At 43.6% G+C, this 22,731-nt stretch overlaps 1 protein-coding gene across 2 annotated transcripts in view; it reads left to right on the top strand.

Moving 5' to 3' along the window:
- Window positions 1-260: 260 nt before the first annotated feature.
- Window positions 261-22,731, top strand: part of PRICKLE2 (prickle planar cell polarity protein 2) — a 367,969-nt gene continuing 345,498 nt past the window's right edge. The window contains exons 1-2 of one of the 2 annotated variants that reach the window (XM_055259214.2): window positions 261-403; window positions 1,171-1,256. In XM_055259214.2, the coding sequence (XP_055115189.2) occupies window positions 362-403; window positions 1,171-1,256 (128 nt within the window). In that variant the 5' untranslated portion in view covers window positions 261-361. The other variant, XM_063630789.1, reaches the window with a different exon arrangement.

Below are 22,731 nucleotides of genomic sequence, written 5' to 3' on the forward strand. Positions count from 1 at the left end.
CCAGCCTTAGGGGGCGGGACCAGGTGAGCGCCGGGAGTTGTGCCCAGTGGGCCTAGAAGCCAAGGAAAGGGAGAAAGTGGCCCCAGCCGGGTGCGGGGGAGGGATGGGAAGAGCGGGTGGACCGCGGGGCGAACCCGGGAGGGCGGGGGGATGCCGGGAGAGAGGGAGGGACCTGCGGGAGGGGAGGGAGAGGCAGAGGGAAGGGAGGAGGAGTAGGCGTGCGCTCCGGAGCGAGCCGGGGGCTGCAAGGCGGAGACAGCCAGGCCAGCGGCCGCCGAGGGTGCCCGCCCAGGCGACCCGCCCTCCCGGCCGCGGCGCGGACGGACCGACGGACGGCGCTGCGAGCAGGAGGCGTCCGGCCATGTTCAACCGGAGCTCCCGGAAAAGACTCTCCAGCCGCTCGGTGAGTGTCCCCCGCTCGAGCGGGGCCGATCGCCGGGCACCTCCAGCCGGCCGCGAGCGCCCGCGCGCAGCCCCACTGCGCCCCGCGGCTGCGCACCTGTGGCCCCAGGTAAGCCGGCCCCGCGGGCGGGGCGCGTCCAGGGCGCGAGAGAGCGCTCTAAGGCGCGGGAGGGGTTAAGTTCCAACCCCCCGGCTGGGCGACGGTGAGACCCGAACCGTGGCCCTCAGGGTCACAGTCTGGGGGATCCCTGGAAAGCCCCCTCGCTCCAGGCAAATCGGAATCCTAGCACCAAAGCTCCGGCGTCCAGCCACTTGGAGCTCTAGCGGGGACTTGGACTTTAGGGCTGTCTTTTGGGGTGTCCTCTGCTGCCCCCTTTCCGGGAGCAGCAGCCCAGTCTAGGGCGGGCGCGCGATGCTCGCTTCTTGCGGACTCCAGGGAACTGAAGGGTCTTGCTTTTGTTTCTTAGAAACCCGTGACCAAGGTGTCTGGGGGAGACAAAGCCCCAGCCGTGGCCATTTCTTGGTGGTGTGGTGCCCATGCCGGAGGCAGCCTGCCTGGGTCCGCGCACCCTTGCCCAAGCAGGCGGGAGACCACCCTGGGGCACTGGCAGCGGCCCGCCCCGTGTCCCCCATACAGAAGAGGAGCAGTTGACTCAAATCACAGAAGGTGGGGTGGGAGGGGCAGGCCATCCTGCCAGGGTCAGGAGTGGGGCTGTGGAGGGAGACCCCGTGGTGGAGACATGCGTGTGTTGTCTTTTTGTTTTGAAGTTGACCGGACTGGGGCGGATAGAGCGAGGCCAGCCATGTAACGCCTGTGGTGACCAGTGCCCTGGGTTCGCCTTGCATAAATGGAGGTAGGAAGCCTTAAATGCACAACACTGCAGCAAGAAAAAATATGCAATATGTAATATACATATATATATATATTCCCCCCTGCCTTAAATCTCACTTGTAAGTCACATGGAAAGAATGCAAAGGCTGTTTCTTTAAGAGCGGAGCTACATCTGCTACAAATATTGGAGGTGGAAGTGGTGGCCAGACACTGGGAGACGCAGGAGAGCAGGGCTCAAGGCTGCGTTTCCCTGATGTGAGAACTGTGGATCCCCAGCACGGGCACTATGTGTCTAGGTAACTCACTCCAAAACAATTCACCCTGGGCATGGCAGTGTTGCCAAGTGCCACAGTGCTGTGCCTGTAGGATTCCCTGGACTAGCTGGTGTTTTCCAATTGTGTTTTTAATTCAGCGCCTGTAACTCTGGGTCCCAACCACAAATCCATTGCTGCCCGCCTGCGCCGTGTCAACCCTCTTCGGTGGCCAGATGTTTCTTATTAAATGTGCCTTGAGTGTTGACTTCCAGGCAGCCCCAGCTTGGATTGGAATGATTACGTTTGGGAGACAAGGGAGCTGGGTGCCCTCCCAATGCATCTGGCTGCTGGGGCTCTGGTTGGGAAAAGTTGGGGTGCAGGCTTACAAGCTGTCAGTTTGCTGATTTCAAGCAAGAAGTGAATCCTCCCTGGCGTCTTCATAAAAAGGAAAAACTGGTGACAGGAGAAAATTGTGCAATATCATAACACATTCTTTCTTGGATTAGTGCATCTTTCCCCCTTTCTCCACCACTCAAGCTGCTTATGAAGAGGGCTTTTTCTGGATGCTAGGCAGAAAAGCCTGCTTTGGTTCCACACTCCGCCCTCCGCCCCGCCCCCCCCACACCCCCCCACGGCATTAGTGCATCTCTACTTTTCCCCATTTGTAATGTGTGCTGGGCACCCAGTTATAAGAAAACTCCCAACCAGCTCCTTCAGAAATTAAAGGCTTTTGTTCCTGCTTCAGATGGGTCTGGCAGCCTCTTTGCCTTTGTTTCAGGGCACTGAGCTCAACCCTTATGGCTCCCAAGCATTTAATAACTTCTGTGTCGGAGTCAAGGCAGGTGACCTTATAAATATGTAATTGGCAGACATAGACATTCATCAGTGGTACCGATGTGGTAGCCCAGATAGGTGTGCTGTAGCCCAGCCCCTTGTTTGGCCCAAATATGAACATGCGTGAAAAAATGAGAATAGGTGTAGAAGCCTTATTTTGTAAACCAAATCCAGCATGACAAAACTACCGAGTGCTTCCTTTTTGATGCATCTTGTGCTCTAGTCGGGGTGGGAGAGGCAGAGTAATGAGCAGCAGAGTAAGCGATTTCCAACTTTCCTTTCCTCCCCTATCTGCAGCCCTTGGGTCAGCTTCTGAACAGGGGCTTTTTGGGGCAGTGGCGCAGGGTGGGTGTGTAGCCTGACTTCTCTCCTTCACTGTGTGATCCCCGATCACCTGTCTGTCACTACTCTCCCTAGTTCCCAGTTTCCCTACTGTTAAGTGGGCATAATTGTGGCATTTAATGCAGAGCATGATTGTAGGGATTAAATGAGATCTTGAAAAACACATGCTTTGTCCAGTCCCAGGCATATGATAAATATTTGCTAATTTTGTTAATGATTTTTAGCATCCCCTCAACCGCTGCTCAGGAGGAGACATAACTAGTGTATCTGGGGATCCTAGGGGTCCAGGGCCACTCTAGACCTTCATGATCACAGCCTTTGGAATAATTTTAAGCTGTTTTAATCTAGCTGATTTTGCAAAGGGAAAACAAGTGTTTCATTTTCAGCCCATTATGGAACTATTCTTTTGGAAAGAGACCCTTTCAACAGGCTTTACAGATTTTCATGCTGAAGCAATTGCCCTACCCCAGCAGAAAGACCACTTTGGCTCCATGAATAGGGTTTTTATGGCACTTCCACCCATTGCTGGAAAGGCAGCAGCTCCTTGCTCTTATCCCCTCCTTTTCCCCATGGGCATACTTTTGGGTGACCTTTTGGAGAATAGAGATAACTATTTCTGGGTTACACAGCACGGTCTTCTTTTTGACAGTTTGAAACCCACTTTACACCCCTCTCACTGGGGCAGGCATGAGCCCCTGGGAGAGAGAGTTGTGCCTGGGTGGGAAGAAAAGGTGGGCCTGACACAGAGGCCGAGTGCTGCCTTTGGTCTGACCCAGGGAGAACGGAACTGTTCTCACCCGAAATACCAAGGAACCCTAAGATGATCACTTGTTGCCCTTGTTCACCGCATCATCCCCTTCATTGGCCTCTCTGGTCCCCTTCCAGTACTTTGTCCACACAGCAGGCATCTCTTAAAAACAGGATAGAATTGTGTTACTGCCTCCCGGCATGACGGCAGTAAAGTTCTAGGGAGGAAGTATGTTGTAAACAAACTTTGCTTCCCTCTGACATGGTGGGGCTTTGAAGTTCAGATAGAGCAGGGCTGGCATTTGCAATGGCTTTAGCAAGCTGTGTGACCTTGAGCAAATGACTTAGGTTGCCTGAGTTCCATTTTCCTCACCTGTCAAATTGGCAGCTCTCTAATGAACAAATATTTGAGGGCTTGCTCTGCGCCAGGTGCTCTGGTGACACAGCAAAGAACAAAACAACATTCCTGACCTTATTCCACTAATCACATTTTAGATAAAGTAGTCAGGAAAGGATTCTCTGAGAAGGTGACATCTGAGCAGAGACCTAAATGAAGCAAGGGAGGAGGATCATGCTCATTCGCACCTGGTGCAGGTACCGGCAACATCACCATCTCCTGGGAGATTGTTAGAAATGCAAAGTGTCTGGCCCTGCCCCAGACCTCCTCAATCCAAACCTGAGCTTGAACGAGATCCCCGGCTGCTTCTTGTACGCATTAAAGATTAAGAAGCACTGAGTTAAAACACCCAGCACTGTGTATGGCAAATTGCTTTTCCTACGTCGAGTCTTCCTCTCTGTCAGGAAAGATGCCCACGGTCCTGTTGAAGTCTTGTATATTTTATGGGGATTTTCCTGAGTGATCATTTACTCTTTCCATTTTTGTGCCACTCACACCTTTAGGTAGCAAATGTGGGTTTTTTTAGAATTTCTAAAAAGAACAAAAACGAAAAAGCAAAAACCTCCAAGACACAGGTATTTATGGGTCTTGGAGTACAAAGGTCTCACAATTGTCAGCAGGACCTTTCTCCTTCACCTGATGTAAGGCAGCTGGGGGAGCAAAGGTGGCCACTGCGGGGTGCTCCCTGCAGGTGACCTATCCTGGAAGAAACATCACTTCAGGGTGGCCTAGGGGAGACTCTGCAGGGCTGGGCTGCTGAGGAAATTTTCATTAAGGAAGATTAGGGTATCTTCACGGACTGCCGCCAGAACAAAATCATTAATAACTAAGCACTTAGCTTACCCTGCTACGAGATAGCTTTCTGAGTGGGGGGGTTAATTGGCCTTGCTTGTTTGCAACCAGTTTGAACAGGGAGAGAAAAATAGCTATTTTTACCATGAAGATTTGCTTATCTACATGCCAAGAACTGATGAATAATAATAGCAATAATTATGGTAATACCAAAACAGCATCAGCAATAAGAACGAGCGCCTGCTTTGTCCGGGATCATGCTTCCGTCTTTTACATACATTTTAATTTAATCCTCACTAAACCCTATAAAGCAGATGTGATTATTTTTCTAGTGAGAAAACTGAGGCTGAGGGTTGTTAAGTAACTTAACCCAAGGTCACCTGGCTAGGGAGAATGCTGCTGGGATTTGGCTCCAAAACCAACTTTGGCTCATTTTCTTGTGATTCACTGCCTCTTGTTACTTGCTCTAAAGCAGTGCTCACAAACTGGAAGCCCTTGAGTCAAATCCAGCTTGCAGATAGGTTTTGCTTGATCCATACAACATATTAAATAAGGAGGCTTTTTCTAACATAAGCCCGGGTTTCCGGCTTCTGTTGAAAAATCCAAAGATCAGGTAACATCCGGGCTACTTTCCTGCATTTCCGACAGTATCTGGCAGGAGCTGAGTAGCTGCCCCTTAGATGGGTGTGACCTCAGTTCACCATCCTCTCCAGCGATCTAGTTGAGTTCAGGGAACTCTTCAAATATTTAGGTTACCTGTCAGGGACTGGAAGTGATTGAAGCTTGCAAATCCTGAATGAGCAGTCTCATCTCCCGCAAAGAGAAAGTGAGCTTCTCTATCAGCTGCCATTTTAAAGCTTGACAGTGCCAGGAAAGTGTTTTATATCTTTTCTACCTTATCATTTATGACAGCCCTAGAAGGTAAGTGCAGTTATTTACATGCATTTTAACAGGTAAGGAAACTGAGTCTCAGAGGAGTTAAGTAATTTGCCTATGGTTACACAGCCAACTACTTAATGGTATTTTGTCCCCATCTGACTTCAAAAGTCTATGTTCTGGGCCGGGACTTCTCAAACTTGCATACAAATTACTGGGGACTCTTGTTCAGAATTCAGATTCTGATTCTGTAGATTTGAGGTGGGGCCCGAGATTTTACATTTCTACCAAGCTTTAAGATGATGCTGTGAAGCTGGTTGAGGGACCACACTTTGAATAGCAAAGGTCTAGATTGGTGTCAGTAAAATACAGCCTGCTGGCCAAATGTGACCCTTTTCCTGTTTTGTATGGCTCATGAGTTACATTTTTAGATGGTTGGGGAGAAAAATCAAAAGAATATAACATTTCACAACATATGAAAATTACATGAAATTCAGATTTTGGTACCCAGAAAAAAGTGTTATCCGAACAAAGTCATACTCATTTACTTACATCTTATCTATGGCTCAGATATTTAGGTTACCTATCGGGGACTGGAAGTGATTGGAGCTTGCAAATCCTGAATGAGCAGGTTTTTGTGCTACAGTGGCAGACTTGAGTAGCTGCAGTCGAGATTGTATAGCCCAGAAAACCTAAAATATTTAGTATCTGGATCTTTACAGGAAATATTTGCTGACCCCTGGTCTATATCACTATCTAGGGGAACATGCAAATAGCTTCTCTTAGTTTAGAATAAAGGGATCTGAGAATCTTTTGGAATCAGGGCTAGAGGAAAGACCCCCTCCAACTTAGATGAGAATGATGGTAAAATCCAAGGCAACCAAAGAGCTAGGGGACAGACCAAAGCGTTTTCTAAAGGGCATGTGGAGATGAGGCTTGCAAGACAAGATCAATGAGCCTCCAGTGGATTCTAAGCCCCTTGTAATCCCTTTAACGTTTCAGCTTTGCTGATAAATGTAGATTCAACTTGAGCATTAAAAGACGGGCTTTCCTAACAAGCCTCCTGGAGTCCCACTTTCATGGGCAACTGACGTGGAATGCCCAGTGCAGGGGGAGTGTTGTGAGATCGTTATAATTATGCAGAGCTGTTTGTCTCCAGACAACGGCTGCCTTTCCAGCCGGGATGCTTTGGCCGGGATGCAGTTGCTCCAGAGGCAGCACTCACTGGGCTAGTCAAGACTGCGCCTTGAAAAGCCTCCCTCCTTAGTTGCCTGGGCGATTGTGTTGATTGATGACTGAGGCAGCAATTCGGGGTGATGCCAGCCTGGTTTCCTTTAATGGATTGTAATTTGGCTAAGAAATGGGTTCCCGCTGATTATTTTGCTTGGGGAGGAAAAACACTCTGCCTCAGTCACTGACATGCCAAGAAATGGGAAAACAAGGAAAGGCTTTTTGGGGGGTGGGGGTTGGGGGAAGTGTAGATTGAGTTATGCCTAACATCAAGGCAGGGAAAGATACTTAGCTGAGAAGAAGGTTGCAGGTTGGCTCACTTTATGTCATTGGCATTTAATAATACCCCTGATAGAAGTTGCAATACCTTACAGGGTTTTTTTCTCTACAGGAAATATATCAGTTTATGCCAGTATATCTGTATTATTACCTGTTTTTGGAAATAGACATAACTATTTTAAAAGATATTAAAATATCTCACACATGTGCACACATTAAAAAATACATATCATAGAGGGGAAACCCGTTCTTTTTCATACCTTCTAGACCAGGGGTTGGCAAGCTGCAGCCTGTGGGACAAAATTAGCCTGCTACCTGTTTTGTATGGCCTGCTAGCTAAGAATGGTTTTCACGTTTTAAAATCGTTGAAAAAAAATCAAAAGAAGAGTAACATTTTTGTAGCATGTAAAAATGATACAAAATTTCAATTTCAGAGTCCATAAATAAAGTTTCATTGGAACACAGCCATGCCTGTTCATTTAGTAACATCTGAGGCTGCTTTTGCAGTAGCAGAGTAGTTGAGACAGCCCTTATGGCCTGCAAAACTGAAAGTATTTACTATCTGGCTGTATACAGAATCAGTTTGCTCACCCCTAAGCTAAAGATATATGTTGTTTATAGTCTGATATTATTTCCTTAGGTTCATTCAGATTATGTATTAATATTGCTTTAACAGAAAATACACATTCTACATATTGTCTTTTATAGCTTACTTTTTTTCATACTTAGAAATACTTTCCGGACATTTTTCCGTGTCAGTGTATAAAAGCCAAAAACATCTAATGTATTTATTAGTTTTCAGAATCCATTATATGGATTATGATTGAATCAGAATTTCTCCCTTCATGACCACTTTGGTTGTTCTCCATTGTTCCTAATTATATATCATATAATGATAGCTTTTCTCATGCTACAACATGCCTGTGTGTTTTTACTCAATTTTATGCTTCTGTGGTATAATTGGAATTACTAGGTGAAAGGAGGTTAACATTTAAAATTTTAAGCGCTCTTGCCAAATTGTCCTCCGAAAAGATGGTGCCAATTTGCACCCCCATTCTTTTAAAAATTTGAGTACATTTATGTGCTCTTTGGGCCGAAACTTTGAAACATCTCAACTTGTATAGCAACCTGGTAATTAATCCTTGTTTAATCACCCCGAGTGACAATTTGTGCTTGATGACTACTGAGAAAACACAGAGCATTGATGTCAGTCATCTTTTGTTCAAAATAAATTTTATTTGTTTTTAACCATGAACGCGATACCCACATTCTGTTGAAAGGTTGTCCTTCCTCCTAATGCCTCTTTAGTTTAAGGTTGTTGGGATGAGTGAGAGCCTAATAAATTTGTTATTTTGTGGTTTCTTGGTTCAAAAAACTCCAAGGTTGTCCTTTAACCATGTGATTAATGAGTACCCCAGAGGGATTTCCCTATGGAGAGAGGAAGCATTCCCTAATGGGAATGACTTCCAGATCTTGAGCTTTTTGAGATCAAAGGGATTGAACCGGCCTGTGTATGGGAGAGTCATGGGGAACGATCTCCGGGGGAAATGTATATTTCTAGCCAGTGTCTCAGAAACTTCTATGAAGCTTGTAAGGGTTTAAATGAAAGGATTATAGCTGAGTGGTTAAAGGGACTGGCTTTGAAGACATTGCTGGAATTGTAGATTTGGCTTTGTCTCTCACCAGCTGAATGGCCTTGGGCAAGTGACTTAATATTTTTGAGCCTTGATTTTTCTCATCAGAAAAATAGGGATACTACTATTTGTCTCGTGAGCTTGTGGTGGGGGAATGCATGTAATGTGCCTCCCACTGTTCATGGCCTGTAACTTGGGCTTGATATATGTTTGTGGTTTCAATAGGGTTTAATAAAGACAGGGTATATGAGGAGGAAGAATATCTGGGTTCAAGGGCCTGGAAATTGTAGGTTATATAATCTATAACAAGTTACTTCCCCACTGTATTAGTCCATTTTTACACTGCTAATAAAGACATACACCAGACTAGGCAACTAACAAAAGAAAGAGGTTTAATGGACTTACAGTTCTGTGTGACTGGGGAAGCTTCACAATCACGGCAGAAGGTGAAAGTCATGTCTCACATGGTGGCAGACAAGAGAAGAGAGCTTGTGCAGGGAAACTTCCCTTTTTAAACCATCAGATCTTGTGAGACTTATTCACTATTATGAGAACAGAGGTGGCTCATGCCTGTAATCCCAGCACTTTGGGAGGCTGAGGCGAGTGGATCACGAGGTCAGGATTTCGATACCAGCCTGACCAACATGGTGAAACCCCGTCTCTACTAAAAATACAAAAACGAGCCAGGCATGGTGGCATGCACCTGCAATCCCAACTACTCAGAAGGCTGAGGCAGGAGAACCGCTTGAACCTGGGAGGTGGAGGTTGCAGTGAGCTTAGATCGTGCCATTGCACTCCAGCCTGGGCAAGAGAGCGAGACTCCATCTCAAAAAAATAAAACTAAATAATAATAATAAAGAGAACAGCACAGGAAAGACCTGCCACCATGATTCAATTACCTCCCACTGAGTCCCTTCCACAATACATGGGAATTCAAGATGAGATTTGGGTGGGGACATAGCCAAACCATATCATTCTACCCCGGCCCCTCCCAAATCTCATGTCCTCACGTTTCAAAACCAATCATGCCTTCCCAACAGTTCCCCAAAGTCTTTTTTTTTTTTTTTTTTTTTGAGACAGAGTCTCACTCTGTCACCCAGGCCGGAGTACAGTGGCACGATCTCGGCTCACTGCAAGCTCCACCTCCCTGGTTCACACCATCCTCCTGCCTCAGGCTCCTGAGCAGCTGGGACTACAGGCGCCTGCCACCACGCCCGGCTAATTTTTTGTATTTTTAGTAGAGACGGGATTTCACCATGTTAGCCAGGATGGTCTCAATCTCCTGACCTCATGATCCGCCCGCCTCAGCCTCCCAAAGTGCTGGGATTACAGGCGTGAGCCACCGCGCCTGGCCGGGTTCCCCAAAGTCTTAACTCATTTCAGCATTAACTCAAAAGTCCACAGTTCAAAGTCTCATCCAAGACAAGGCAAATCCCTTCCGCCTATGAACCTGTAAAATCAAAAGCAGATTAGTTACTTCCTAGATACAATGGGTGTACAGGCATTGGGTAAATACAGCCATTCCAAATGGGAGAAATTGGCCAAAACAAAGGGGCTGTAGGCCCCATGCAAGTCCCAAATCCAGTGGGGCAGTAAAATTTTAAAGCTCCTAAATGATCTCCTTTGACTTTGTGTCCCACATCCGGGTCATGCTGATGCAAGAGGTAGGCTCCCATGGCCTTGGGCAGCTCCACCTCATTAGCTTTGCAGTGTGTAGCCCCCTTCCTGGCTGCTTTGTCAGACTAGTGTTGAACGTCTGCACCTTTTCCAGGCACACAGTGCAAGCTATCAGTGGATCTACCATTCTGGGGTCTGGAGGAAGGCAGCCCTCTTTTCACAGTTCCAATAAGCAGTGCCCCAGTAGGGACTTTCTGTGGGGGCTCCAACCCCACATTTTCTTTCTGCATTGCCCCAGCAGGGGTCCTCCATGAGAGCCCTGTCCCTGAAGCCAACCTCTGCCCTGGTACTCAGGCATTTCCATTACATCCTGTGAAATCTAGGCAGAGATTCCCAAACCTCAGTTCTTGACTTCTTTGCACCCACAGGGTGAGCACTACGTGAGAGCTGCCAAGACTTGGGGCTTCCACTCTCTGAAGCCACAGTCCAGACTGTACCTTAGCCCCTTTTAGTCATGGCTGGAGCCGCTGGGACACAGGGCACCAAGTCCCTGGACTGCACTTAGTATGGAAACTCTGGGCCCAGCCCACAAACCCATTTTTTCCTCCAAAACCTCTGGACCTGTAATGGGAGGGGCTGCTGCAAAGGTCTCTGACATGCTTGTTTGTCTTGATGGTTAACATTCAGCTCCTCATTACTTATGCAAATTTCTGCAGCCAGTTTGAATTTCTCCTCAGAAAATGGGATTTTCTTTTTTAGTGCATTGTCAGGTGGCAAATTTTCCTTTTATGCTGTATTTCCCTTTAAAACTGAATGCCTTTAACAGCACCCAAGTTGCCTCTTGAATACTTTGCTACTTAGAAATTTCTTCTTCCAGATACCCTAAATCATCTCTCTGAAGTTCAAAGTTCCACAGATCTCTAGGGCAGAGGCGAAATGCCTCCAGTCTCTTTGCTAAAACAAGAATCACCTTTGCTCCAGTTCCCAAGAAATTCCTCATTTCCATCTGAGACCACCTCAGCCTGGACCTTATTGTCCATATTGCTGTCAGCATTTTGGGCAAAGCGATTCAACAAGTCGCTAGGAAATTTCAAACTTTCCCACATTTTCCTGCCTTCCTCCAAACGTTCCAACCTCTGTCTGTTACCCAGTTCCAAAGTTGCTTCCACATTTTCAGGTATCTTTTCAGCAGTGTCCCACTCTACTGGTCCCAATTTACTGTATTAGTCCATTTTCATGCTGCTGATATAGACATACCAGAGACAAACAATTTTTTTTGTTTGTTTTTTGACTGAGTCTCACTCTATCGCCCAGGCTGGAGTGCAGTGGCATGATCTCAGCTCACTGCAGCCTCTGCCTCCTGGGTTCAAGCAATTCTTCTGCCTCAGTTTCCTGAGTAGCTGGGATTTCAGGTGTGTGCCACCATGCCCAGCTAATTTTTGTATTTTTAGTAGAGATGGAGTTTCACCATACTGGCCAGGCTGGTGTCAAACTCCTGACCTCAAGTGATCTGCCTGCCTTGGCCTCCCAAAGTGCTGGGATTCCAGATGTGAGCCACTGCACTGGGACCGAGACTGGGCAAGTTACAAAAGAAAGAGGTTTAATGGACTTATAGTTCTACATGGCTGGGGAAGACTCACAATCATGGCAGAAGGTGAAAGGCACATCTCACATGGCAGCAGACAAGGGAAGAGAGCTTGTGCAGGGAAACTTCCCTTTTTAAACCATCAGATCTCATGAGACTTATTCATTAGCATCAGAACAGCTTGGGAAAGACCTGCCTCCATGGTTCAGTGTCCTCCCACTGGATCCCTCCCACAACATGTGGGAATTCAAGATGAGATTTGGGTGGGAAGACAGCCAAACCATATCACCCACCGTGAGTAAAAGCCTTTCATTTGGTGAACGGGAGTGATGATTCTTGTCTCATGGCTAAACTTAGAAGAAATAGAATGGAGGGCCTCCTTGTGTAGGACTTTAGGTTCCAAAGGAATGAGACTTCTGATAGAATAATAGATTCATATTGCGTGTTACACACTCACTTTAGGTGAAATGGAGGTTGATAGAATTGGACCCTACAACCTCACAATCGTTTTGCCTAAGTGAATTATGCATATGATATTTATAAAAACAGTTTGTAAACTATAACAGAAAGATAACTTTCAAACTCTGCCCCTGGGGTCAGTACATAAAAAGGGGCCTTTCTTAGACCCTGCGTCCCACCAAATGGACAATGGAAATTCATGTCCGTGATGAAAACCACACGTCATCAAGGCAATACTTAATCAGTTTCCCCCTAGCCTGCTTAATGAGTTTTTTTGACTCCCGTTGTGCCACATTAAACATTTCCATTTACATGATCACAAGCCCCTAAGTAGAAGCTCCCTCATCTGAAGCATGAGAAACATGGATATTTCTATAAAATTTGAACCTGAGATCACACTCTGGAAGCTCCTGAGATTAGATCTGGCCTGTAGGTATATTTTGTTAGCATTGCACAGGCTTTACATTTTAAATTAGTGGCCAACATTTAAGATAATGTGTAAAAATTCAGATTTTGGCTTTCTCTGGAAAGATGACAAAATCTGGCAAACCTAGTCTAATATTTCTTCTTTTCCTTTAAGATGAAACATGTGCTCAACTTTTTCACAGTTTCCACCATTCGCTATTGTCTTACACCTGGCCTGCCTTGCTCATTTACGTTACTGGTTGGCCACTGCAGACATCAGATTTTGTGACTACTGATTTGAAAGAAACCAGTGAGTGAGTGTACATGACTGGAAGGATGTAATGAATGGTGGGGTGGCATAAAGTCACTACCTGGCAGGGGCAGCTGTGCTAAGCAAGTCATCTCAGCAGCTAAGCCCTCCCTTTCTGGGAGATACAGTAAAGGAGGAGCAGACATTACTGAGGGCCTGCTGTGTGCTTGGTTTCTTTCAGGAATCACTTCATTTCATACTCAAAACAGTTTCCTGAGGCGTGTCTTTTATCTTCCACTTTTTAAATATGGGGACGCAGGGAGGTTAGGTAGCATGCAGTCATTCACATTGGTAAATGAGTAACGGAATCAGGATTTGAAGTCAGGTCTTTGAGGCTCCAGATTACAAGCTCTTGAACCCAGAATGTGTTTAGCTCTGGCATTTGATTCTTCTGGTCTAAATATAAACCTGTACCTTGGGGAAAACAGTTTTATATTCTCTATGGCCTGGGGATGAGATCTGACTAGTGTCTAAAACAGAACAAAATGTCTGAAGAACCCTGGACTAGCTGGTTTATTTGGGGCAAGAGTCTTAAAAGGGAAACCCCTTCAAATTAGAGGTTGTGGGGTTGAGCTTACTGAGGTGTCTGAAAGGTGCCACCTTGAGAAAAATCGAATCGAATGCAACGTGACTTCCAGTTCTATAGGAGGCCACTTGCAGTTTTCTAATCAGATCTGACTACATTAAATGGGGCTCCATTCAGCTTGCTAAAAACTTTGGTGTAAATTGGGCTGTCTGGGAGAGTTTGTGTGGGGGGAGGGCAGCTTTAAAAATTCCATTTGCATAATGTTTCCTAGAGGAAAACTCTACAAAAGGGATCAGTCAAGGGAGGGAATGTACAGTACCTCCTTTTAGCAGCCTACTATACATCAACAAGCATAAAAATAAACAAGATGGTCGTTATCCAGCCTTTGGACCTAGGCTTTTGAATATATGTAGCAACCTTTGGTGTCACATTGGCAAAACAGACACAAGCACATTTGACTGTTGGAAGGCGTTTAATGAGCACATTATTTGATTTTTATGTTTGGTAAACTACTTGGTGATGCAGAAACTGCTTTCACAATTCTTAAAAACCGGCTCATTATATGAACCTATAACACCCAGAGTGGGTTCTCCTACTTTGAGTGCTGAGGAATTAGGCCTCCAGGGGACTTATTAAAAGAATGCAGGTGTTTGCTTTCTTCAACAACACTATGAAATTACCCTGATAATATAATTTCCTAAAGTCTTTTGTTCCACAGTCAGGCACCCAGGGGTACTCCCTGTTATTTGCATCGTTGGTGACTTGCCCTTTGAAACTCCTCCAGCAACGTATTCAGTTGTTTGGAAACACAATGACAAGCTCCTCTCATCTTTATGAAGCCAAAATTTGGAGACAATAGATAATTGAGGAAAGTGTTCTTCATTTTTGGGTTTGGCATGTTTGTAGCCGCAGAGAAGGACACATTACATATGTTTTCCTAGGTTCTGGGAGATGGAACTTTTTTTTTGAAATAAAATTTTAGTGTAACAGCATTTTTTTTCCTGTAAGACTTCCATGTATTTTTAAATTGTTTTTGAGCTTTGAGTTGGTAGGAGGTGCTCCTTACAACGTTTGATTTGCAAACATTTATTCCTTGGTTTAACCCTTCATCATTATGACCACCATCACTCAACTGACTCACCACAAACTGGGTAAATACTTATCTTTCTTTAATTATCTTGGTTTTTAATTAACCTTTCTTAAATGTATGCATAGCTTCCATTTTATTTCGATGTTTAATATTAGAAGTGTTTTGGGTCTTTATTTAGTAGTTTGTTTTCTTTTCCCCCCCAAAAAATTCAACTTTTCTTTGAGATTCAAGGGTACATGTGCAGATTTGTTACATGGATATGTTGCATGATGCTGAAGTTTGGGGTACAAATGATTCCATCATCCAGGTAGTGGGTATAGTACCCAATAGGTAGTTTTTCAGCCCTTGCCCTCCTTTTTCTCCTCTACCCTCTAGTAGTCCTCTGTATCTCCTTGATAAAAACATTTTTAAGGCAGGTGTATTTCTTATTCTAAAATAATTTTGGTCAAATTGTTGGATGATAAATATGCAGTTTAGACAATTTGGGAAATGCAGCAAAGTCCAGCGATTTATGCAAAAAACAAGCACAACTTTGTAATCCAATCACCAGTACACTTAGCACTAGTCTGTGATTTCCTTCTAGTCTGTTTTTCTGGAGGCCAGAAGTCCAAAATCAAGGTGTCATCAGGGTTGGTTCCCTCTGGAGGCTCTGAGGGAGACTGTTCTGTGCCTCTCTCCGAGCCTCTAGTGGCTGCTGGCAATCCTTGGTGTTCTTGGCTTGTGGATGCATCACTTCCGTCTCTGCCTGCATCATCACATGCCATTCTCCCTGTGTATTCTGTTTCCCTTCCCTTCTCTTATAAGGACCTATCATTGGATTTAGGACTACCCTAGGCCAGGATGAGCTCATCTTAAGATTCGTAACTACATCTGCAAAGATCCTTTTTCCAGCTAAGTTCACATTTAGAGGTAGACATATCTTTTGAAAGGGTACCATTTAATCCACCATAATAGTTTTGGTAATAAAGCATATGCAGTTTTATATATATTTTTTTAATTTATTATACTTTAAGTTCTGGGATACATGTGTAGAATGTGCAGGTTTGTTACATAGGTATACATGTGCCATGATGGTTTGCAGCACCCATCAACCTATCATCTAGGTTTGAAGCCCCGCATGCATTAGGTATTTGTGTTCTAAATGTGTTATTTGTAAAAGCACTGTGGCTAGAAAGGGCTGGGCCTTGACTTTGGGGCAGCTGTGTGAGAAATATGCTATACTTGACTTTTCGAGGCACAGTTGGATGCTTGAAACAGGAAAGGTTTGTATTGGTTGGTGCAAAAGTAATTACAGTTTTTTGCCATTAAAAGTAATGGCAAAAGTCACAGTTACTTTTTTACCAACCTAATACATGCTACTAATAGTGGATGGAATTCTGTGATGGAATTTGCCGTCTGTATTGATGAGTTCCGCTCCCTGAATCAGTTGACCCTCAGGTCACCCTCCAAAGTCCATCCATCTTCTTTTAGCTTTTGTTGGGCCTTGCCAGGGGAGTGTATAGGAAATGAACTAATAGTGTGTGGACAGTTATTTGTGGGAAGAGCTTTTGACCCTGGGGCCTTTTAATTATTGTCTTTGTTACATAATTCATTTTCAAAGGAAAAAATAGGCATCCTTAGAAAAGGAAATTCTTAGCTATTTTAGAAATGGGTTCCAACTCCAAAAAATCCTGCCAGAAATTGCTGTCTCCACCCCTTACTTCTCTGTCAACACAACCAGAAAAATATGTTAATTGTACTACCCCATTCCCTGATTTCTTTTAGATCCAATATGAAAGGATCCAGGTTTAGCAGAGTAAATTATCTGAAACAAAATAAAAATAACTTCTGAGTTTATTATCATCATATTAGGTACATTAACTAAACATTTTCAATGTGCGAGGAATATTATATTCTAAGTAATTATTAAAATCATTTATGAGACAGACACCAATATTCATATTGTTCTCATGAGGAAGGGGATGCTACAAGTTTAAGCGACAGGCATACCTCAGAGATATTGAGGGTTTGGTTTCAGACCACTGCAGTAAAGGCAATATTGCAATAAAGCGAGTCACACACATATTTTGGTTTTCCAGTCTGGATAAAAGTTATGTTTACACTATGCTGTAGTGTATTAAGTGTGCAATAGCATTATGTCTTAAAAAAAACAATGTGCATACCTTAATTTAAAAATATGGCTGGGTGCAGTGATTCATGCTACCTGTAATCCCAGCATTTATGGAGGCTGAGTCAGGAGGATCACTTGAGCTCAGGAGTTTGAGACCAGCCTGTAAACATGGCAAAACCCCATCTCTACAAAAAATACACACACACACACACACACACACAATTAGCCAGGTGTGGTGGCATGTGCCTGTAGTCCCAGCTACTGGGGAGGCTGAGATGGGAAAATCACTTGAGCCTGGGCAGAGGTTGCAGTGAGCCAAGATGGCGCCACTCCACTCTAGCCTGGGTAACCGAGTGAGACCCTATCTCCAACAAATAGAATAAAATAAAAATTGTATTGCTATAAATGTTAATGATCATTTGCGCCTTCAGCAGATTGTAACCTTTTTGCTGGTAGAGGGTCTTGCTTGGGTGTTGGTGGCTGCCGACTGATCTGTGTGGTAGTCGCTGAAGGTTGGGGTAGCTGTGGCAATTTCTAAAAATAAGACAGCAATGAAGTTTGCCCCATCAGTTGATTCTGCCTTTTGCAGCAGTTTTCTCTGTAGCATGCAGTGCTGTTTGAGGGCATTTTACCCACAGTAGAATTTCTTTCAAAATTAGAGCCAGTCATCTCTGACCCTGCTGCTGCTTTATCAACAACATTTATGTAATACTCTAAATCCTTTGTTGTCAGTGCAACAATGTTCACAGCATCTTCAAAGAGTACATTCCATCTCAAGAAACCACTTTTGGTTTTCTTACCTATAAGCAAATCCTCATCCATCAAGTTTGATCACGAGATTGCAGCAATTCACTCACATCGTTAGGCTCCCCTTCTAATTCTATTTCTCTTGCTATTTCCACCATATCTGCAGTTCCTACCTCCACTGAAGTCTTGAACCCCTCGAAGTCATCTGTGGTTGGAATCAGTTTCTTCCAAATTCCTGCTAATGTTGATATTTTGACCTTCTCCCACGAATCACAAATGTTCTGAATGGCATCTAGAATGGTGAATCTTTTCCAGAGGATTTTTTATTCGCCTTGCTCAGATCCTTCAGAAGAATCACTATAGCAGCTGTAGTCTTACGAGATGTAGTTCTTAAATAATAGACTTGAAAGTCAAAATGACTCCTTGATCCATGGACTGCAGAATGGATGCTGTGTTAACAGGCATGAAAACACATTCATCTCCTTGTACATCTTCAGCAGAGCTCTTGGGTGACCAGGTGCATTGTCAATGAGCAGTCGTATTTTGAAAGGCATATTTTTTCTGAGCAACTGTTCTCAACAGTGGGCTTAAAATATTCAGTTAACCATGCTGTAAACAGATGTGCTGTCATTCAGGCTTTGTTGTTCTATTTATAGAGCACAGGCAGAATCGAATTCTTAAGAGCCCTAAGATTTCTGGAATGGTCAGTGAGAGTTGGACTTGACTTAAAGTCATCAGCTGCATTAGTCCCTGACAAGAGAGTCAGCCGGTCCTTTGAAGCTTTGAAGTCAGACATTGATTTCTCCTCTCTAGTTAGGAAAGTCTTAGATGGCATCTTCTTCCAATAGAAGGCTGTTTCATCTACACTGAAAATCTATTGTTTTGTGTGGCCACCTTCATCAATGATCATAGCTGGACCTTCTGGATAACTTGCTGCAGCTTCTCCATCAGGATTTGCTGCTTCACCTTACGCTTTTATGTTATACAGATAGCTTCTTTCTGTAAGCCTCGTGAACCAACCTCTGCTAGCTTCAAATTTTTCTTCTGCAGCTCTTTCACCTCTCTCAGCCTTCATAGATTTGAAGAGAGTTGGGGACCTGCCCTGGATTAGGCTTTGCCTTAAAGGAATGTTGTGGCTGGTTTGCTTTTCTATCCAGACCACTCACACTTTCTCTGTATCAGCCATAAGGCTGTTTTGCTTCCTCATCATTTGTGTGTTCCCTGGAGTAGCATTTTAAATTTCTTTTAAGAACTTTTCCGTTGCATTCAAAACTGAGCTCTTTGGCATAAGAGGCCTAGCTTTTGGTCTATCACGACTTTTGACATTCCTTCTTCACTAAGCTTAATCGTTTCTAGCTTTTAAAGTAGGAGAAGTGCAACTCTTCCTTTCACTTGAACACGAGGAGGCCACCGGAGGGTTTTTAATTGGCCTCATTTTGATCTTGTTGTGTCTCAGGGAATAGGCAGGCCTGAGGAGATGGGAGCGAGATGGGGAATGGCTGGTCTGTGGAGCAGTCAAAACACACACAGTTATCAATTATATTTGCCATCTTATATGGGCAGAATTTGTGGCTCCCGAAAACAACTACAATAGTAACATCAAAGATTGCTGGTCACAAATCACCATAACAGATATAATATCGATGAAAAGGTCTGAAAGAGTTCAAGAATTGGCAAAATGTGACACAGAGACGTGAAGTGAACACATCCTGTTGGAAAAACAGCACTAATAGACTTATTTAACAAAGGGTTGCCGCAAACCTTCAATTTGTAAAAAATGCAATATTTGCAAAGTGCATAAAGGAAAGTGTGATAAGCTGTGGCATGCCTGTACTTCCCTGTGTTACCTTGGTCACGCAGCTAGCTGGTGTTGAAACTAACATTAGATCTTAGGACTCTGACCACAGACTTCCAGCTCATGTAATACACCTGGCTCTGGATGGGTGGTACAGGCCCGAAATCAGTGGTTTTTCACACTTTATTATACACTAGAAGCACCTGGAGGGTTTCTCGCCATCTTCAGAGTTTCCCATTTATTAATTCCTAGTTGGGGCTTAGAATTTGCATTTCCATAAGTTCCCAGGTGTTGCTGCTTGTCCAGGACCACAGTTTGAGAACCACTGGTCCAAACCCTAGCCCAGCCCTCCAAGACTTAACAGTCACATCAGAGAGACCAAATAAACAGATAAACATATATGGCTTAAATGATTTAAATGACTGTTCAGTTCAGGAGTCCACAAGCTTTCTTATCACGAAGTCGTTTAGAGTACAGTTAAACAACAGGTAGGTGTTGAAGGCTAGGAGTTTGGGTGGGAAGGAGAGTTTGTTTGCCTTGAGCTTGAGTATGTTCTTCACCTCCTCTTCTTCACAATCACTTAGAGACTATGGAGTTTAATAGATGATCTTTAGGATCTTTCATCAGATGGAAAGTATAATAGAACCAGCAAAGGTGTATGAAAATGACTAAAGATTTATGAGAAGTTAATCATAAAATACAGGGTAAGCCTACAGAAATCAAAATAGTATGGTACTGCATCAGGAGTAGAGAGATCCCTGCGACAGACTACAGCATCTTCAAAACTAGATCCAAGTCACTATGGGACAATGGTGGATGAGAAAGGGGATGTTTAAAAGTCCTGGGGAGATGGAAATGTAATAATAGACACAGGGGAATCATAAAAGGGGGAGGGCTGGATGGGGGAGGGTTGAAGAAATACCTGTTGGGTATAATGTTCACTATTCAGGTGATGGGCACCTTAGAAGCCCAAATCTCACCATTGTGCAATATATCCATGTAACAGACCTGCATGTGTACCTCCTAAACCTTTTTTTTTTAAAAAAAAAAGCCCTGGGAAAAAGGTACAATAAATGGTTGAAGTAATTAAGAGATGAATCAAAAACTTTTAATTAAAAAATTGAAACTGTATTATGGATGAATGTTTTTACAAATTTAGTAAGTAAAAGGCGTGTCTAAATTTAGATATTTTTCTCTTACTTTTTCTTCCCCTTACTCCCTATCCTCTGGCCACACTGGCCACCTTGCTGTGCCCCAGACAGAAGGCACATCCCTACCTCAGGGCATTTGCCCTTATGGGTACCTGCCACAGTTATGCATGAAGTTTGCTCCCTCACTGCCCTCCAGGCCTGTAAAATAACACTCCATTCACTCACTCCCTTTCCCCTTCCCCCTTTTCTGTTTTTTCATAGCACTCATCACTGCCCGACATATTATACTTTTAGTGGATTGTTTTTCATTGTGCCTTAAAATTAATTAATTTAGCCTACACAAGAATTTAAACCTCATAAGCATGTTTAGTTCCATGTCTCTTTGGTTCAATTCTCTAGCACCCAGAAAAATCCTGGTGTTTAGCAAAAATCCTGAATATTTTGAATGAATGAATACATGAATGGATGACATGAAACTGGAAATACATGAATGGATGACATGAAAGTCATAAAGGAAGATGAACTATTTTGACATGAATAACTTGAAAATTGTCAAAAGTCAAAAAACATTGAGAAAATTATTTGGAGAGCCTATGTTATGGAGAGACCCAATTTTTAAAAATATGAAAAACAACTCTAATAAAAATAAACATTAAACAGCTCATTAGAAAATTGGGCAAAGTATCCTAGCAGACAGATGTGTGAGAAACTATCATTTGTTGTCTTAATGAATATGTAACCATTTCTAGTGTTTCTATTTATTTGTGAGTCCAATCTAAATATCCATTAGATAATAGGTGTAGAATGATGAACTCTGTGTTCTGTGAATGATAGCATCTCTTTTCCTAGAAATTATTTATTTGTTTTTAAGACGGGGTCTTGCTATGTTGCCCAGGCTGGTCTTGAACTCCTGGGTTCAAGCATTCCTCCCACCTCAGCTTCTCAAAGTGCTGGGATTACAGGCGTGAGCCACCTCGCCTGGCCTTTTCCTAGAAATTATTAAAATAGTAGGCATACTCTCATGTTTTGGTTGAGCTTGTTTCACTTCTGTCAAGAAGATTAAAAGACCTCTTAAGTTTCCTTAGGATTTGGAATTGCCCTTGGTTGTAAACAAGATTGACAGCTGTGATAGTTTAACTGTAACGCAAAAGAAGACAGGAAAATAACTATAAAACAACAACATCTACAACATCAAAAAATCACTTCTGTATCTAGAGACCTGGGCATTTGGACACTCAGAGGTACATTTCTGTTTTTCATGTTACAATGACATGAGAGTGGTGCTACTGGCATTCAGTGAGCTGGGCAGTGATAGTAAACATTCTGTAATCTGAGAGAGAGCCACCAAATGAAGGTAGTCCTGCTCAAATGCCAACAGCAACCTCCCATTCATAGAGATGCATCAGACACTCCTGCCAGCAGCAACTCCCTTGGGGAAGTGCACAGGACTCCTCTGGTAGTGGAAACCTACTTACCTTCTCCAGATCTCAGTTTTCCTCATCCATAAATTGAGGGAGATAGACTGTAGAATCGGGAAAGGCCCCGTCATCATTAGCACATGGTGATAGTATTGCTGGGCTTTATTGTTGAGATAGCCAACCAAGCAGATTTTGGCAAGAAGAAATTCAAGAGAACAGAACTTCTTTACTCAACCCCCTTGATTTCCTGGAGGAACCAGAAAATCTCCGTTCCCTTTATAAAGCATGCAGTTAGTAGGTCCCTCTCCGAAGCTCTCATTCTTTTGATCCCTCTAGTTGTGTTGGAGAGTTGTATATTTAACAAGAGTGAGTTGTGTTTTTTTTAAAATAGGTGTATGCTGTTATACCTGCTGTTGTAATTACACGTTATTTTTGTGAACCCATGAAATATGAATGTGAAAAGAAAGAATTGTTGTTTCTCTGGAAACTCAGCTGAATGCTTGGAAATGTCTCAAAAATGTATGCTAAACAAACAAACAGTTGAATCAGGTTTTGAGAAAAACAACTATAAAAGATTAGGGATGAGACAGAAATTATGAAAGGACCTAGATTTAAAAAGAAAAAAACAAAACAGTGCCTTTAAGTTCTGACACCGCTCTTAAAAAATCTTTTAGACTTGGAAATTGAAGAGAATGCATTTTATGTGTGTCTTATGCATGAAATGTAAGGTACTCTAATCTGTAAACTCATGGGCAAAAGCTTCTCCACAACCATAAAATGAATGTATGGTTATATATCTCAGGAAGGACATTTGAGATTTAACATATATACGTATTTTGTGAGTCCTTAATGTGACAGATCTGCTGGTTGTCGCCACATTCATTGTTTATTTCTTTCTT

This window comes from Symphalangus syndactylus, chromosome 21 (genome assembly GCF_028878055.3).
Source record: "Symphalangus syndactylus isolate Jambi chromosome 21, NHGRI_mSymSyn1-v2.1_pri, whole genome shotgun sequence".
Taxonomy (NCBI): Eukaryota; Metazoa; Chordata; class Mammalia; order Primates; family Hylobatidae; genus Symphalangus; species Symphalangus syndactylus.